General features: G+C 39.8%; 1 protein-coding gene across 5 annotated transcripts in view; it reads right to left on the bottom strand.

Moving 5' to 3' along the window:
• Window positions 1-20579, bottom strand: part of LOC126162517 (zinc finger protein ubi-d4) — a 255780-nt gene that overhangs the window by 176076 nt on the left and 59125 nt on the right. For all 5 annotated transcript variants that reach the window (XM_049919081.1, XM_049919082.1, XM_049919084.1 and 2 more), the window contains exon 3: window positions 15781-16040. In XM_049919081.1, coding sequence (XP_049775038.1) covers window positions 15781-16040 — 260 coding nt within the window. The remainder of the gene's footprint in view (window positions 1-15780; window positions 16041-20579) is intronic.

The raw sequence follows: 20579 nt of genomic DNA, 5'->3' as shown, positions 1-20579 counted from the left end.
ACATTTGTGTGATGTATCTTAAAGTGTAAAGCCCGGTCCACACGCAACGATCTGTCTGCGCAGACATCGGCGCAGATGTCTGTACATGCAAAAGATCGCTGCAATTGTGATGTGTTCACACCACACAAACCCCAATCTACTACTCGCCTGCCATCTGTCGGTGTTGAAAAGGAATAGCAGTGGCAAGCGACTACGCTCCCCGTAAACGTCAAAAATTTAATTCAGTTATTTTGAAATATAGAAATGGAGGAAGTTCTGTTGTGGTCTGTGTTCGCAGCTTGTGATGCAAAAAACATTCAGACCAACCGCAGGAAACAGAAAGCGGTCAAAATGGTGTAGACAGTGGCTGCTAAAGCGAAAGCAGTTTTCTCACGTAAATTTACTGCGAGAGTTGCAGGGCGAACCTAACGACTGGCGAAATTATTTGCTGATGGATGTCAAAACTTATAATTATCTCTTAAAGTTTTTAACCCCTCATATTATGAGAAAAAAATACTTGTACGAGAAGGACAATTTCTCCTCATGAACGGCTGGGGGTAACATTAAGATTCCTAGCAACAGGAAGGGGCTACAAGGATTTGGAATTTTCAACTGCAATATCGAAACAAGCGTTGAGTGAAATAATACCCAACACATGTGAAGCTATTTACGCTGTCCTGAAGGATGAGTTCATGAAAGCAAGTCAAGTAAATTAGGTCTGTCAAGTTACAGATAATATTTTTGGTGTTGTAGGCGTGTTTAAAACACAGTAGGCCCATATTATTAGAGATTATATACCTACATGGCCAATGAGCTATGGTTTACTTAGTTTCTGAGTAGGCATTTTCAGTTCGCTACTGTGTAGAAGCAACCTGTTACAAACTTTTGTTACAGGATACAAAACTCCTACACCAGATTTTCTAGATTTCTGAACTTTGGATAACTCTTTTCGGTAAACAGTTGGCAACGAATTTATTTGTTTTTATTACTGTTACTCTGTTTGCCGAGGCGTCAACTGTCCGCAATATTTCAATTAGAGCATTGTATGCTGCTGTCTTTTTGTCTCGGTCACTATATTCTTTACTGTTAATCTTCCACAAACATGGGTCGTTTCTATATATTTCAATGAATTCACTTACAAACTGACGAGTATCAGCTATTTTAATGCCCTGTGCGCACAAATACAAACACTAGACTGAGCAAACAGCTGTTTCGCGCCAGATTTGCGGCGATCTCCTGTCCACACGCTCCAACTTGTCTGCACAGATGTGGTTTGAACCCACAGGTTTGAGAGGTTTTGCTCAAACCTCCAACTTCCAGGTTTGCACACACCTCAGGTTGGTGCAAATGTTCTGTTCACACGCAACGATCTGTCTGCGCCGATGTGATGTGCGCAGACAGATCGTTGCGTGTGGACGGGCCTTAACACGTGCAAAAAGGAGCAACATTGCATGTGGAAGCTTTTATTTTCTTGTTCCAACACTACGTATATTAATTTACACCATTAACTTTTCCTATTTGTGTATCTGCGCTACTTAACAGTGATGTTGCTATTGGTTGACTACATCACGTGTCCTATGTTCTGAATATCCGCTGATGTCGGCTGAGGAGATCACGTGACGTGAGCTATGACTGGCTAACAAAAGCGCACCGCAATCTCGATTTCAGTCAACGAGTTAAAATTTCATAGAGTGACTGAGATACTAGTTACAGCGCTCCAAGAGACAACCAACGCTAACTCGGCCGCCATGTTCTCCTTAGTCACAACATTAGGAAAGCGTTATTGTGGTTTGTGTTGGAAGTGTGTCAGCTGTTGTGATATTACTGCAATATTTAACTTTTCTAGTTGACTTTTTTGTTACAAAATATAAAGTCAACATGCCTGCAGTGTGTTCAGCGTTCAACTGCACAAATCGGAGCGATAAAACAACAAATATTTCATATTATAAGTATATTAGTACCGAAATACGACACACGTTTTTTAATGTTTATTAAAAAGTCATTTGCATTGGAACTGTAATTATGCTTAAGACAAATGCAGGAAAGTAATTTATTTATCGTTGATTACAGATTTCCTTTAAAAGATAAGGAAATTACAAAAAGATGGGTTATAAATATGAAGCGAGAAAACTGGTTTCCTACTACAGCCAGTTACCTCTGTTCAGCTCATTTTGAAGAGAAATATATGTACCACACAAATGTCCAGAGGCGCCTTTTGTCAAAAGCAGTACCTACTATCTTTAACGTTCCACCACATTTACAAAAGCAAGATAAAGTATTACGACCACAACCCAGAAAGCGATCTTTCGACAATTTGCAAGATAGTGCTGTTACAGTGACACCATTAGCACAAAGTAAGCCAATAATTTAATTTTACTCCGTGTTTTTATTACTTTGAATTACATACTTTCTATTATAATCTTATGGTGTAACTCTGTTATGAACTTATGATGTGACTGCATTCTTTCAGTGCCTGTTGGACCCACATCTGTTTCTGCTGACCACAATTACTGTCTACCAAGCCCTAAGAAGTTGAAAACACAATATAACAGAGTACAAGCAGAGAATATGCGACTAAAGAAGCGGATAAAGCAAATGAAGCAACTTCGTGTGCGACAGAAAAGAAGAATAGTGCAGTTACAGACTTTAGTTGCTGGTTTGAGAAGGAGGCTATGTAGCTCAGATTCTGATATGTTAAACAGTGAACATGTAGTTGGTTTGTTGAAGGAGCTATTGGAACTTCAGTGCAGTGCGAAAGTATGCCATTATTCTCAGCAAATAAGGAAATTTGCCCCGACCCTACACTTTTATTCTGCCAAGGCATACAGCTACTTACGAAAATTTGTGAAATTACCTCACCCAAGAACGCTTCGCCGTTGGGCAATGTCAATGGGCGGCTATCCAGGTTTTACTGAGGAGGGTTTCACTAAAATTGCCTCTGAAGTTGAGAATAGCGCAACCCAAATTTTTGCAACATTGATGTTTGATGAGATGGCTATTAAGAAGGTGTTCATGGTCACAGCGCTAACCAGAAATTGGAAAATTCCTGCGGGTTATTGTTTAGTTCACTCCCTATCTTCTACTGTAAAGCTAAATTTGGTACAACAGTATCTCCGAAAACTTGAAGACACTGGTGTTACTATAGTAGCTGTGGTTTGCGATGGTACTGCCACAAATAGATCTTTAATTGCAAATTTAGGGATCAGATGCGATGAACAGGGAGCACAGTGTTAGTTTCCCCACCCTTCAAATAATGTAGGGTATTTTGCATTTTTGACACAGCTCACATGCTAAAGCTGGCATGTAATTTACTTGCAGAAAAGAATTTTTTGTTAGATGTACCATTTCAGGCAGTGATAACATAATTAAATGGGAATATTTTAAAAAGTTAGTGGATTTGCATGAAAGGGAAGGTTTGCATGCTGCAAACAAACTTAGGAGGAAGCACATTCTGTACCATACTCAAAAAATGAAAGTGGCTTTGGCAGCACAAACCCTTAGCAAGTCTGTTGCAAATGCCATGTTGTTCTGCAAAGATTTAGGCATTAAAGAATTTTATGGGTGTGAGGCAACAGTTAAATATATCAAAATGTTAGACAGTGCCTTTGATTTATTAAATTCTTGTCACACAATGGACAAGGGCACTAAGGCACCTATTTTCAGAGGGAACAGAGACACAGTCTGTAAAAGGATCAATGAATACATTAAGTATTTCAAGTCTTTAAAGCTTTCTGATGGAAGTCCTGTTATTCTGTCCAACAGAAAAATGCCGTTGTATGCACTTATGCTGAATTTAACGAGCATAAGGCAAATTGCAGAATTGTATGTTTGGAAAGAAAATGCAGAGCTCAATTATATTTTGACCCGTAGAACAAGTCAAGATAACTTGGAATTATTTTTCTCCAGCATTCGTAGTAGAGGAGGAAACAGAAATAACCCAAATGCTGTGCAGTTTAGATCAGCATACAGGAAAAGCTTAATTGCACAGATAGAAGGTTCTCAAAATGGCAATTGCCAAGAATCAAATACTAGTATGCTACCTCCTGCTACCGTTCCATCACTTCCTTTTGCTAAGGTAAGCCCTGCAGCTGTAGACCATGATTATGTGCCAGATTATGCCTCACTGAGTATGTACTCACCGAATATGTCATTGAGTACATAGCTGGAAGTACAGTGAGACAGGTGACAAACAAAATTAACTGTACTGACTGCTTAGAAGTTATTTTTGCTTGTATTGAGGCTAAAAGAACTGGATTGATTGCAGTGAAAGATGTGAAAACCAGTTTAATCAATCCAGCTAATGATGATGTTAAACTTTGTAATGTTGCTGAGAAGGTTTTCAGAAATAACGAGGACATAATCCTGAAATGTCAGAAAAACGTTTTGTTGAGGTTCCAGACAAGTGTTGCAATTGGTGAGAGGCCCCTTATTTATAAACTTTACAGAAACTGAATTTGGTGAAGAAACCCATTATGTTAAACTGATAGAACTGCTGCTCAAACATTATTTTGTATGTCGAATAAATCACTTATGCAAATCAAAATCATCTGAGCAGAGGGGTAAAGTTGTGAGACAACTATACACGAAGCTTATTTTATTTAAAGGTCGGTGAAAAGACTGAAAAAATACGAATGTCAGTTAAAACATTGTTAAGATTAAATGTAAATAAATTATTTTACTTTTCTTGTAGATTATTATAATTATTGAATTACTATGCTTGTGTTAACTACTTGTAACACATATTTCAAATAATATTCTCGTTCACAGTGTATTGGTTTTTGAGGCTTTGACTGTTTACTTTGAAATAGCGACAAAAATAATCGCATTTCTGCGCCCGTTACAGTTTCTAATAGTTAACCACAGCATGTTTAGAAGTTTCACTGTAATATTCTGATGGTACCTGCTCTAATTGCATTAATTTATGGGCAACAAGTAACGTTATAGTGGATGGACAGAGTTTTCTTTTAGTGTTATCTACATCAAAAAGTTTAGCCATATTTCGACAAAAACATCCCTTTTTGCTGTCAGTGTACACTGAAATAACTGCTGTCTATTGCTTGTTTTAGAAAAAATAAAGCTAGTATGGGCTATTTCAAGTAAGTCAAACGCAGTTACAAAGGGGGCGGGACACAGCAGACGAATGCCTTGACTAAAGAAAACATGGCGGACAGAACTTCAATTTGCTTCAAACATGGCGGACCTATAGCCACTCTATGAAATTTTAACTCGCTGATTTCAGTGCTTCGGAAAGTAACATACGGTGTTTGGTGGAATTCGAATTTATACTTTTGTAATACAAAAATACAGGGTACATGTTGTTGCACGTCAGACATCTTCCCAAACCGTGTTTTGTTCCCTGAGTTTTACTAAAGTGCTAGGGAACTCTACACCAATGTATAAAACCATAACCATTCAAAGGACTGAAAACTTCTACAGTTCCGAGGAAAAGTATACTCGCACTTAACACGGAAAAAGTGTATTTTCACCTGGGAGGAAGTGTAGTTTTAACCGGGAATTCCGGGAAAAATGCGGAAATTTGTTTTTTCGTCATCCACGTATACACCCTGTATATGAAAGTAATTTGGTCTCTCTGCGTTAATTTTCATTCTCATTTTCCACCCTGTTTACTTTCAGTGCAGATTTATACAATTTTCTCTGTTCTCCATAATTTTATTGTATCCGTGTTAGTATCTTTGGGACATAACCCATTTAACGTTCCCAACTATCAGTTGCCTTGATGCATCTCTGGCAAAAATCTGTATTCCCCCAAGAGCATGTGTGACAAGACATGGAGTAGATTTGATTGTTACCTTGAGTTGATGGAAAGCATAGCCACATGTTTGGGATGATAAAATCTGCATAATACTCCAGGTTACCCAAACCAACAAAATACAGTCTTTGTTTCACCTTCCACACAACATTTTCTATGTGATGATTGCATTTAAGTAGTATGTAATTGCACTCTCTAGGCATTTAGTTGAATCAACAAATTTTAAATTTGTATTTTTTTATCTTTTGATTGAAATGTAATGGATTCTTAGTACTTGTATGGAGGTGCTCTTACTTTTTATTTTGTACAGTCAATTGCCACATTTCGCACCATACAGATATCTCTTCTAAATAATTTTGTAATTTGTACTGATCTTTTGCATCTACATCTAAATCGGCATACATACTCTGCAAGACACCTTACAGTGAGTGGTGGAGTGTACCCTGTATCACTATTAGTCGTTTTCTTTCCTTTTCCACTCGCAGATGGGAGGAGGAAAAAATAACTGTCTGTATGCCTCCTAATGAACTCTAATTTCTTTGATCTTATCTTTCTGATCCTTACATGAAGTGTTTGTAGGTGGCAGTAACGTATTTCTGCAGCTTCAAATGCCGGTTGTCTAAATTTTTTAATAGTGTTTTTTGAAAACAATGTCGCCTTCCCTCCAGGGATTCCCATTTCAGTTCCTGAAGCATCACCGTAACACTTGCACGTTGTTTGAACCTATTAGTAACAAGTCTAGTAGCCTCCCTCTGAATCGCTTCGATGTCTTCCTTTAATCCGACCTGGTGCTGATCCCAAACACTCGAGCAGTACTCAAGAACAGGTCACACTAGCATGCTATAAGTGGTCATTCCATTTCACACCGCTTTGCATAAGTTACACACAGGTATTTAAATGATGTGACAGTGTCAAGCAGGACACTACTAATGCTGTATTGAAACATTTCGGGCTTGTTTTTCCAACTCATCCGCAGTAACTTACATGTTTCTACAATTAGAGCCAGCTGCCATTCATCATATTAATTTTATCCAAGTAATTTTGTGTCATCCTACACTCACTCATCTTCGACACTTTCCGATACATCACATCACCAGCAAAAAACTGCAGATTGCTGCCCATCCTTTCCAACAGATCATTTTTATTCATAGAAAATAATAGTGGTCCCATCACACTTCCCTGGGACGCTCCTGATGATATACTTGTCTCTGATGAACACTCGCTGTCGAAGGCAACATACTGGGTGCTATTACTTAAGAAGTCTTCAAGCCACATTCATATCGGGGATCCTGTTCCATATGTTCGTCCTTCATTACCAATCTACATGGGATGCCATGTCTAATGCTTTTTGGAATCTAGAAATATGGAATCTGCCTGTTGCCTTTCATCCATAGTTGCAGTACATTGTGTGAGAAAAGGGCAAGCTGAGTTTCACGTGACCAATCCTTTCCAAAACTGTTCTTATTCTTGGACGTCAAGGAAATTTATTATATTTGGACTCAGAATATATTCTAGGATTCTGCAGCAGACAGATGTTAGTCTATAATTTTTGCAGGTCCACTCTTTTCACTTCTTATATACAGGAGTCATCTGTACTTTCTTCAATTCACTCAGGACTTTGCACTGGGTGAGAGATTCATGCTAAACGCAAGCTGAATAAGGAATCAATCTCTTAGACTAGCAGTGGCACCCTCCAGCATGACAGTGTCACGTCTCTCATGTAGCAAGTCATATTATCCTGGTCTTGAATGTATTAATCAGCTACTTTGACAAGGCCATGATTTCCTAAAATCATACTCTGAAAATGAGGTCCATTCTATCTGAAATTTTGCCCACCACAGCTAGAATAGCTTTTCACGACCATCCCAATCTCCGCACCATCCTTGTCAGACCCTATGTTCCTTCTGCACCCATCTCCCTACCCTATGGCTTCCACCCCGGTGACCATCCCCATTGCAAGACTTGCCGTATGCACCCTCCTACCACCATTTATTCCAGCCCTGTAACTGGCAAGACGTGTACTATCGAAGGGAGAGCCACCTGTGAAATGACACTTTGTACACCAGCTGTTATGTAAATGCTGTTTGACTTTTTACATTGGCATGACTACCACTTTCTTTGCTCCTCCCACCTCTATACATACTATGCACTTAACTTTTCTCTCTTATTAACTCGTGCACAATGTTTTAGCAGTATTTTCTGTCTTGCATAGTGCGTATTTTCCATCTTCAAGCTCTCAGTTTTTCAAATCTTATCTGGCGCAGTCCCTAACAATCAGTCTTTCCTTCTCATCCCATAAAGTAAGTCTCCTCTGACCCTGGTTTCGGGGTGACTTCTCTGAACTCTAGTCCTTTTCCTAAACCTCACCAGTCATTTTCCCTGATCCTTCCTCTCCTTCAATCCTTCTGCCAGAGGAAGAAACAACTGGCTCCAAAAGTTTGGATATGTAATACCTTTTTTATGTGTGTTCTCCTGTCTGCCACTTGGTGAGTAGATTCTTTTATTTATCCAATTACATTATATTTTCAAAAACTGATCACTGTATTTACTGTTTAATTGTTATTTGTATTATAATGGCTCAGTTTAAAAAGTTGACAATAAATGATTATTGGTCCATCAATATTCTTTTATCATTCCAGATTTCAATGAAATTATGTCCCAAGAGTATTTTGCTTTTATTTTAAAAATGCTACTCTTTAATGAAAACTGTGTAGGAATTCTGTTGATGAAGTTTGTTCAATGTTTCACAGCACATTCATCTATAACAGAAGCTTTGCATTGACAAAAGTCTCTTGTTGTTCAAATGCTAATTATCTTTTAAACAGTATATTGCATTCAAGTGAAGTAGGTTACAAATAAAGACGTGTACTGTGTGACTGTCACAGTGGAACATTTTGGAATTTATTTCATATGCTGGCATGGCAACAGAAATTGGGTTCCACAACTTAGAGAGAGCTGGCGAGTGGCAACACTCCTGAGACATTATTTGGAACAAGCACCTACTCTGTACGTTGACAATGGTATTCCAGCCAGACCGATTCCTCTGCTTCACTACCACAGAACAACTGCATGTGGCACTATTCGTAACAGGCACAACACACAAAACTGTAGAGATAATTGAAATGGGGAGAAACTGAGTTTAAGACAACTGACAAAAAGACTCCTATCAGGTGGTGTGATAAAAGTGTGGATTTAGACAATGTGTAACACCACACAAATGGTTGAAACAGAGAATACTGACAGAAATACTGGCAAAAATATCAATAAATCCCAAGTATTGTAAATTACAATTCAAGTATGAGTGCAGTTTACCATTGTGACATACTACTGAGCTCACTAAGATTAATGCATTAGACTGTCAAACGGTATGAGAAACATTTTGTGTGTGTGTGTGTGTGTGTGTGTGTGTGTGTGTGTGTGTGTGTGTGTTTTCTGGATTAGAGCATTTTAAATACTCATGCTCTCCACAGGTTGATTATAGGGTGAAAAACAGCACTTCCAGAGTTTCACCTACCTCTCATTACACAAATAGTTGAAAAATATGCAACAGAATGGAGAAAAGCAGGCTAAGGTAGGCACTTCGATGACAAAAGTCCTCTATGATTTACAGGAAGGCATTTTCCAGATGTTATTGTGAATGAACATCCAAAGAAACATGCACTAATGTGTCGATCTGTGGTCCCCACAAAACAAAGTGGGCCAAGAAACCAGATACCAAGGCAAAATTTGCAACATAACATTATATGTTGTATCCTGTTTCAAGTCTTATCATGCAAAGAAGCATTATTAATCATCGAGAACTAAAATTGATAGTTGAAATTACTTGACACTCCTGAATAAATTATTTGAGAAAAGGAAAGAAAAAAAAAGACAAGATATAGATATACATTTATAGAGTACATATATAGAGTGGGAAAAAGGCACCGTTTTTAACTTTGTCAGTACCAGACCAAAGCCCATATCAAAAGTAATGAAGAAAAATAGATACAATGAGTGCAAAACGCGTTCAAATAGTCCTTTCAGATGAAAGAGTTCATTGGCAAATGAACAGATCTGGTGTTTCAGATACCACAATACACACCACCCAGTCACATTACTGCAATCACCTGTCAAACATTTGAATAACCACTTTTGCACTGCAGACCATTGCAAGAAGAGAGTCAATGAAGTTCTGGAAGGTATGGCAGGGATAGCCATGCTGACTCCAGTACTGTGGACAGCTGCACTACGATTCTCAGATGAATATCCACAGCGCAAACAGCTCAATTGAGGTGGCCACACAGATTCTCAATTGGGTTTAAATTGGGCAAGTTTGCTGGCCAGAGGAGTACAGTAAACTGATCCTTAAGCTCTTTGAACTACGCACATACATTATGAGCTGTGTGACACATTACATTGACCTGCTGCCAGATGTTATCGTGCTGAGGAAAAACAAATTGTGTGTAGCAGTGGACATGGTGCCCAAGGATAGATGCATACTTTTGTCGATTCACTGTGCATTCCAGAATGACAGGATCACCCACTGAATGCCACAAAAACATTCCTCATACCATAATGCACCCTCCCCTCTGGCCCAACAATTGTTGCAAGGTGTTTGCTTTCACACATTTCACACTGATTTTTGAGTGTAAAATACGATCCATCCAAAAAAAAGGCACCTGTCATCACTCACTGGTCACCAAGCTGCACTACTGGTGTGCAAATTCCAGCCTTCATCGCCGATGAACAGCAGTCAGCTTCGGTGCATGTACCAGGTGCCTGCTGCTGAGGCCCATAGGAAGCAACATTTGCTGAATAGTCATTGAGGATTAACTGTTGGTAGTCCCTTGTCTCACCTGGGGAGTCAGTTGCTCAATGTCTGTACCCACACGCATGTCTGCAGCTGTCGTTCACCCCTTTCATCTACGGCCCACAGTTTTCTCAGTGCCAGTTTGTCACACAGGGTATACTTTAACCATGGTGGCACACAAACAGCTTACAAACTTAGCCATTTCAGAAATGCTTCCACCCTTGCCACCTCCACTCTAGTGCTGACACCTGTCATCTTTGAGTGGATATTGTAAGTTAACATCAAACATAGGAGGTGGTCAAATCTAAGTGCAACAGAGCCGTAGTAAGTAATAAAATGTGTTCCGGTGTTGTAGTGGGTGGCGGGGGGGGGGGGGGGGGGGACTTAGAAGCACAAGGGAAGCTAGGTCACAGGATTATGTTCATGCACTTCCCTCATTCATAGGTCTACAGACTGAGGAGGTGATCCTCCATTCTGTCTACTCCACAACATCATAACAAGCAACTATCGTGTATTTCACAAAGTCCTCCACAGTGGAGCTCATGAATGTGGCGCAGTATGGAGACATGCCGAGGGAGTGTTTGTTTTATACAAAATACATTAACACTACATGGAACACACATGAGAGTTACTAATAACACTAACTCAGGTAATGCCTATCAACAGAATCTACATAAATCTCTGCACACAGTTTTACAAGGCTAGAAAAGAAATTGATACTGTGTGTCGAAACAAGTATTCAAATGCTTCAAGTTTCTGAGTCTGAAGCACCTCTCAATATGTAATTATGAAATATACTGGTAACAAACAGATGTGGTGTTTCAGATGCTACAACATCTCATCCACAAGTGATGTAAATATTCAGGATAAACTCTGACAGTTCAACAAAAACTACACACAATGTTATAAAATTATTCCAATGTGACCGCAACAGTTATATCAAATATCCCAATTTTTGGCAGTGAAACATTCCTAGGGATGCAAGGAAGGACTGAAAATACATAGTGAGTACTGTAAAAAGTATTCAAAGTTAAAAAGAATTCAAAAGCTTAAAGATTCCAAACTTGAAGCATCTTTCCAGATGAGAAAAAAAAAGTGCTAGCAACAGACAGACCAGATTCTTCATCAGCAGCAATATCTATTCCATGCTCAAAGTAAATACACAGCGTACATAGCATCAGTTGACTGACACACACACACACACACACACACACACACAGTGTGATCAAATTATTCCATGTAAAGGAAAGAATTTGTATTAAAAAATATTGAGTTTTGGTTTTGAAGTTTGCCAGGCCAGAGAACAATCAATTTTATTTATGTACTCAAAAATGTATTCAGATGTATCAGAAGTGTGCTTCAGCAAGGAATTCATCCCACTTGTGAATTGTCTGTGAGTAAATTATAGTGCTAGAATGCACCAAGAGCACAGATGAAGTGGAGTGAGTGGATGAAGGAATTATACAGCATTTATCTGGCAAGCTATGGCTGAAATTTTCAGCACACAGCCAGGAGGCCAGGACAGGTAATACAGCAGGCAGTAAGTGGTTGTAGACGAAAGGGTCCCAGCACAGTAAGCTGGGTTAGGCCATAATGACACCGCTCTTGGCACAGTCTATGGTAGGCAAGTTTGCAGCAGAAACAGAGTTAACATGTTTCTGAATTTCATGCTGTTGAACCAATTAAATCCTCTGCTTTTGAAGCCACAATAGCAGCTGTAACAAAGATGTTTGCAACTGAAGACTTGCCATATCCTTTTTTTCCCCCTTTTTTCTCCATTGTATGTTCCAGCGTCACATATGATATCATTACCAGTTTTGAGTTAATACCAAGCCACCATCAGATGATGTGTTTAAAAAGAAAGAAAAGAGGGTACAGTGAAATATGAAACTATAGTTGTTGAAAGTGGCCTACCCTGGACCACTGATATTCATTCCCTTTCTTATTTCACTCAAATGTAGCAAAGAAAAAATGACTATCTAAATGCTTCCACGTGAACCCTAGTTTCTCTGATCTTGTCTTTGTAGTCCTTACGCAAGATGTATGTTGGTAGTGGCAGGATTGTTCTACAGTCTGTTTACCGGTTCTCTAAACTTTCTCAACAGGGTTTTGTGAAAATAACCTCCCCCCCCCCCCCAGGATTTCCATTTCAGTTCACAGAGCTTTCCTGTAATACTTGCGCATTGACTCTGTATAGTGGTAATAAATCTAGCAGCACACCACTGAACTGCTTCGGCATATACCTTTCATCGAACTTGGTGGGGCTCCCAAACACTTGAGCAGTACTCAAGAGTGGGTCACAGATGTGTTCTGTATGTAGTCTTTTTTACTGAGGGACTACACTTTCCAAGAATTCTCTCAATAAACCAAAGTCAATCATTTCCCATACCTACACCTGACCTTACATGCTCGATCCATTTCACATCAGTTAGCAACATTTAGCCTAGATATTTAATAGAGGTTTCAGTGAAGTAGCACACCACTAATACTCTATTTGACACTACAGGATTGTTTCTCCTACTCATCTCCATTAATGTGCATTTTCCCACATTTAGAGCAAGCTGACAAGCATCACACCAAATCTACCAACGTCATCTTGTATCCCCTTACAGTCACTCAAGGATGGACACTTCTCCGTTCATCAGTCATCAGCAAACAGTTGAAGACAGTTATTCAACCTATCCTTCAGATCATTTATGTATGTATAATATGAATATTTATGCAGTCACAATGACATCAAACACTGGTTAGTGCCCTGCCTTTTACCGCCAGTCAAATGATGTAGCAGACCATATGGTGAGCATCTTTAAAGAATTCATGTCTAAGGCAATGGAAAGGACACAGTGGAAGCAGCACTCACTGTTCGACAATGAGATATCTCCAGGGGTAAGAACGACTTTTTTAAACCATCTATACAGTGATGTAGGATAAGGTCCCAGGTATCACACCCTGCAGTCGTTGAACCTACTGAGTCCTCATTTGTGAGTAGTTGACAAAAACAAAAATACAGAATTTTATATGAGACTCAGTGCCATTCAGATAGTAGTATTTTGTTGACTGATTGCATGGTGTAATGAATAGAGTACAGCCTTCATGTGCAGGTCTTAGGTTAGAATCTTGTCAGGCACTATAAATTTTTTATTTTTAAATCTTTATCAAAATTACTATGATCATTATTTTTCTTCATTTAATTGGTTTAAATGTAATTTTTTTATTTCTGTTCCTTTGTCACATCATTATAATCATCATATCAACTCTCTCATTTGTTCTCAGCTTTTCTTTATATCATATTTTTTCCTCTAGAATTTTTGTGAATGTGAATTTAATCACGTTTACCTGTTATCACAATATAATGAAGTCTGGCGTCAGCTGCAAGAGACTGTGGTCATGTGTGTGCGAGTTGCATTTGATCAAGAGTGTGTGTGTGTGTGTGTGTGTGTGTGTGTGTGTGTGTGTGTGTGTTGGTGAGTAGCAAATGTCCTTTTCATAATACTGTTACATTCCATCCTGGATTTTTCATTGTCTGATTTTATCTGTTGTAATATTTAAATACTTGAAAATGCTAATCTATTAACTAAAACAAAAGCTGACATAATCTATTTACACTGACTGTGCAGTGGTGTCATAAATGTATTTTTCGCTACAAGAAGTGCATTTTTATGGTAACTGACATACAAACATTTAAACCGTAACATACATTCTTACAACTCTATGGACAAAATAATGTAGATGAAGGTTTAAATGAAGGAAAGAATTATAACTAAAACGAAATTCAAGCAAAATAAGGAATAGAAATAATATATGCAATAACATGGATGAAAAAAGTAGAATGCTATAAGAAAAAAATTAAGTTAAAATTAATTCATAAAATTAATTAAAATCACATCAACAAAGATTTCAAGTGGAAAAACAATGACAAGAAGAAGAATGACAGCAACTGAAGAAGTTGATATGATGATTAAAATAGTGTGACAAAGGAACAGAAATGAAAAATTAGATTTAAACCAACCAATTGAATAAAAATGCCGATTAAAGTCATTCTGATAAAAATTTAAAAATAAAGAAAAATTTAAAGCACCTAGCAAGATTCAAACCCATGACCTTCTACGCAGGAAGACCTTGTCCTCTCTGTTTCACCACCTGTCAATGCGATGCTCCTTTTTTCATGTTATTGAGCGTTACACAAAATTCTGATTTTTTTTTTCATAAATTACTCACAAAAAGGGCCTCACCCGGGTGAATGCCTGCAGGGTGTGATAACTGGGATCTTAAGCTACATCACCATGTAGATGGTTTCAAAAAGTTGATGACAGCACTGGGGATCTCCCCTAGTGAGTACATATAGATCCATGACAACAAGTGCAAAAAGCACAGTGGAGCCCCTGTGTAGAAACAGCACCACTCACTTTCGCTTATCCTGATGTCGAAGCTGTAGGAGCATGCCCAGCACCATACATGCAGATTCACTGTTGTTTGGCCTACACATATTACAGCTATCCTGGAAGAAACCCAAGCTGCTTAATACTAAGTACACAGTTGCCACTCTGTTCAGCGGCTAATGTGTGCAGACAAATTTGCCACCATCACAACTAGCTTCACCCTCGGAGCCACCACTTCCACTACTGTGGTAATCATTCTATGAATACAGGTCATGTCCAGCACCCACTACTACTGCCACCCATAGCTACATACTAGCAGCATTCCAATGCTGCCCTCCCTGAGATCTGATGCGAGGGGTGGGAAGATGGAGCCTGAGCAAGATATGCCACAAATTATTTTTTCTGCTCACAAAGTTTGTACAAAATAGCTAAGAACAAAATTGGGGATTTTAAAAATTAAAAAAAATAATATTAACATCGATAATGTAAATTAGAAGTCAAAAGATGTGTACACAACAAGAAAGGAAATTATGCCTCAAGGTTGTTAATTATACACCTTGCTGCTTCCGGAAAATGAATGGGCAGCTACTTCGAAGTAAACTTTTACGATAATGAATCTCTTGAGTAGTCATACTATCATAGCATATAAACATCAGCAGTCCCATGTATTATTTTTATCATTGACACATATTAAAAGCAGGTTAATGTATCACAGATGAAGAGGGCATGACATAAACAACATAAATGAAAATTTCCAAGAAAGCAAACCCTGACCATGCTTACTAAATGAACAATTTTTTTTTTTGTCTTAAAAATATTGCCAGCATGTTGCTAATCAGGAAGAAATAAGGTTTCTGTCTTACCTTCACTACTTCATCTTTTAAGCTGACACTTTCCTTGCTGTCTTCATTGTTGCAAACTGCTGGATTCTCAACAGTGCTTATAGTGTGTAAGTCTGCCTCTGGGTCAACCTCTTTTCGACGAGGTTGCATAAAATTCATAAGATATTGCCGCCGCTTTTTCCGCCAACGTTTTGAGGGATATGTGTAAATCTGGCCTTCTACAAGGCCAGGCATTCGTTCACGGGAGCTCATAAACAAATTTGAGTGATTCTGTGCAACACCTGTCAAAATCAAATGCAAAAGTGAGGAATATGATAAATATCTTAGTAAAAGAAATTATGAACATTAAACTTAACACTTATGAGATGGGCCTGAGTTGAATTCTAGCACTGGTTCATGGCCATAGACCAGACCTCATATCTACACAAATGAGCGCCATGCAATGATATAATTTTGCAAGTACATTCAGTAATATATATGGACACTGTCTGCATAATGTGTTGTAAACAGATTTAGTAAAGTAGTAATAAATTAAAAGTCATCCCTCAAGATTCAGGCTCTGTCTTGAAAGTGTTAAGACAGCATAAAACTGAATTAGGCAGTATATTGCAACCATCAAGTTCTAGGCAAATCAATCACAAGAAGCAGATTATCTCACCAAGTAAGGAAAGCCAGAACTAATGACTTAACCACTTGTGCTATCCGAGCACACTTCCAGGACTGATGCAAATTTCAAATAGCATCCGCCTGCGAAAAGCAGCAAATCCGGGCTTGAGACCTGGTCCAATAAAAATTTTCATCGGTTTTGAAATATTCTACTGCTGATCCAGAACCATAATCACAATATGAAAGTTCATTTTTGACTGCCCGTTGATCATCAACGCAGAATCCTAGACACTGCACTGCAGTATTTCATGCCATAGCAGGGAAATGACGAGAGAAAACAGCGTCTTGCCCTGAGAGGGAACCACATAATACAATTTTAGCGTAAGGGAGAGTAGATACCAGGACAAATGGAGATTTGAGTCACTCCTGGAAGTGTGTTCAGATAGCCAAAGTCCTTTAGGCATCTGCTCGTAACAAGTGGGAAATCCAGGTTCGAGTCCCAGTCTGGCAAAATTATCATTTGTACGTTAGTTGGTTGGCTGGTTTGTTTGGAGAGAAAGGGACCAAACTACAGGGTCATTAGTCCCTTTTTCCAAATTCAAACACATTGCGGAGTAAAATCATTGCCAAAAAGAGTCTGGGAAGTAAAAAAGCTGGAAAACTAACTGGGAACAGCACTGAAAGAGAAAATGAAAGAGGCAAAACAAAAGGAGAGAACGTGTACTGAAAGGGGAAAAAGCGGTAGAAGGCAGATGGCCTGCCTGGCTGATTGCAAGAAGAAAAGAGAATAAACAGCCACTCTGCACTACACTAAAATCTCCAGCCTAAATGACAACACTAGAGGAATACAGATGGGAAAAGACGAATACCAAGGCAAACAAACAGCAAAGATAGAATAAAGAAGAGTTAAAATGGAGGAAGGGTGAAGGCATGGAGAGAAGGCCAGACAACACCCTTAGATTGTGTGATAGAAACCCCCCCACCCCCTCATGAATAAAATGTGAAACTACATCAGCCACTGAGGTATTATCTCCCAAAACTGTTGGCAGTGTGGCGGGAAGGTTTAAAGTCCATCATGGAACAGTTAAAACTGGGCAGTCCAACAAGATGTGGATGACAGTCATGTGGGAACCACAGCGCCTCTCATGTGGGTCCTCGTGACAGAGGAGGTGACCATGAGTCAGCCTAGTATGGCTGATGCAGAGCCGGCAAAGGAGAACAGACTCCACGTGAGTGGCTTAAATAGATACTGCCATACATTCATTGTCTCCTTGATAGTATGCAGTTTATTCAGAGTATTAAGGGTCTGCCATTCAGTATCCCATATCCTGAAAACTTTATGGCATAAGACTGATCGAAGACCAGTCTCCACTACATGATGTAGTTTATCTCATGCGAAAAGTACGATGCCCACTGTAAAGAGTTAAGATAATTTCATGATGTTTCCAGAAAATGTGTTTAATTTATTTAATTATGGATATTTTTGTTTATGCTAAATAATGGATTCGTTTGAGATGTTAAATGCTGTATATTTATATGTATTTATTTATATGTATCTTTGGAGTTTATTAAGGTCAGTAGACCAAAGAATCTAGAATGCAGGAATGTCTGCAACTTCCGGGCACATGTTGGCTTGCCAGCCACTTTTTTGTCTGTATTGGAGGGAGATGGACGTGTTTATGTAACAAGTGCAGTATAATGTGTTTAGAGTATCAATGTTCATAATGAAAATGGTGTAGTTACTAACAAAAGGTATGAATAAATATAATTTTTAGCTGAAAATATTTCAGATCCGGTAGTGTTTATTTCAAACAAGAAGAAAACCCAGGCCATGCTTGTTGGAATGATTATTTTTCAGACAAAACTTAGAGAATCGCTAGACAAATGAGATCTGCAGTGTGTAATATTTCAGCAGCTACTAAAAAAAATAAGTCTTACTGAAATTGTGCTGGAACTACTCGTATTATTCTCATTCAAAAACACGTGGTGAGAGTGTGGTCCTACCACAATATACCGCGTAAAATTCCATAATTGTTCAGTTATGAAGAAACGAAACCAGTACACTGTGTGAAGCAAAAATGAGAACTCTGAAAGTGCGGAGTGACAAAAAATTCTGTATAAAATCTGGATCGGGTCCTGGAGACCCCACTCATGCAGAGTAGCGAGGGTGTGGTCTCACCAAGTGGTATCATAGACTTTTATCGCGTCAAAAAAGACGGGAATAGGGTGTTGATGCCAGGAAAAGGCTTTTTGGATGGCGAATTCCAGGTAGACCAAGTTGTCAGTGGTGGAATGATCTTTGCTAAAACCACCCTGGGACAGAGCCAGAACGCCCTGAGGCTCAAGGAGACAACACAGTCACCAGCTCACCATAAGTTCGAGCAGCTTGCACAGAATGTTGGTGAGACTGATAGGATGATAGCTATGCACATCTAGCGGGCTCTTACCAGGTTTTAACACTGGAACGATGATACTTTCTCGCTGTTGCGACGAGAAGTCGCCATCACTCCAGATAAGGTTGAAGACGGCAAGGGTGCGGTGCTGGTAATCCACTGACAGATATTTAATCATGTGGGAATGGATGCAGTCTGGTCCAGGTGACGTGTCAGGACAATCGGCAACAGCACTGAGAAATTCCCATTCACTGAAGGGAGCATTGTATGGCTCCGGGTGGTGTGGAGTGAAAGACAGGTGTTGTCGTTCCACCCACTGTTTTAGGAGATGAAAGGCAGGGCGGTAATTCTCAAATGCTGAGGGCTGAGCATTATGCTCAGCAAGACACTTTGCGACTGCATTTGTGTCGGTGCATATAGCTTCATTTGTGGAAATTCCAGGTATACCTGCAGTGGACCAATACCCATAAAGGCATCGGAGCTTGTTCCAAACCTGGGAAGGAGATGTTCGTGTTCTAATGGTGGAGATGTATTGACGAGTTGACAGACTTGGGCACAGAGCTGTTTGAAGGCAATGAGGTGCACCAGGGACTGGTGGCACTTATGACGTTGGAGCATTGACGAAGATCGGGCATTGACGAAGACCATGAAGCCCTTCGTCCATCAGCTTGTGGCTCCTTCAACCACTGGGGAGTGCCCACTTCTGCATCGATGGAGACCTTCCATGCGAGAGGAGCCAGAGGAGGCTGTCACTTCTCTAGCTGGGGGAGGGGACTGATGTCCTCGGCATTTGGTGAGGGGGAGGAGGGGGGGGGGCTGTGCTCCCAAAGTAGGTGCTTTGGGAGCACCAGAAGAAGAGGTGCCCCCAACCATCAAGAGTGCGGATGTATTCGGGCAGCCCTGAGGGGCCACTGTACAAGGTAGAGGCGAGGAGACTACCATCGCCAATGAGGGTGATGTCGACATAGCTGCAGCTTTCATAGATGTCGAGCATATAGGGTGCAACCGTTCATATTTCTGTTTAGCCTCTTGATATGTCAGCTGGTCCAGGGTCTTGTACTCCATAATTTTATGCTCCTTTTGGAGTACCATGTAGTCTGACAAGCAAAGGGTGTTGTGCTCTCCACAGCTGACACAGCAGTGGATGTCCGTAGTCTCAATATGTGGTGCTGGAATTGCAGCGGAAAGACATGGGCCCAAAATTCCAACACTTAAACCTCCGCATAGGGGGAGGGATGTATGGTTTTATGTCACATGGGTCTGCCATCATCTTGACCTTTTCAGGCAATGAATCACCCTCAAAGGCCAAGATGAAGGCACCAATCGCAACTCTACTGCCTTTTTGCCCCTATAGACACACAGGATGAAATGAACACCTCACCATTCTAAACTGGCGCATAGTTTGTTGTCAGACTGTAAGAGAAGGTTTCGATGGAAGATAATCCCCTGTACCATGTCCTCCAGGTTTTCAACACAAAATAGAGGCTCTGTAGCCAGAAAGCAGTCCCCATCTGTTCTGCTGCAGACTAAATAGTGATGTGAATAAGGCTCTCTTTTTTCCATAGTGCTACGTTCCTCCTATTGGGCAGCTAAGGAGGGGAAGAATTTAGGATCACAAATCATTGCATTATACTCCACCTTGCCCTTCTTAGAGACTGCTGGAGCCATTTGATCACCAACAAGAGCTGACTTGGTCCGCTTCATTGCGGGTCATCTGCCCTAATGCCACCCACTCCGACCAGGGGCTCTATCCACGAGTGCCAACCAGCCACAGCACTGGCCACTTGGCACAATGGCCATTGCCGGAGTTCTAATGCCACA

The sequence above is a fragment of the Schistocerca cancellata genome, chromosome 2, assembly GCF_023864275.1.
Source record: "Schistocerca cancellata isolate TAMUIC-IGC-003103 chromosome 2, iqSchCanc2.1, whole genome shotgun sequence".
Taxonomy (NCBI): Eukaryota; Metazoa; Arthropoda; class Insecta; order Orthoptera; family Acrididae; genus Schistocerca; species Schistocerca cancellata.
The sequence above is the reverse complement of the archived record's forward strand: the minus strand, read 5'-3'. Positions and strand labels throughout refer to the sequence as shown.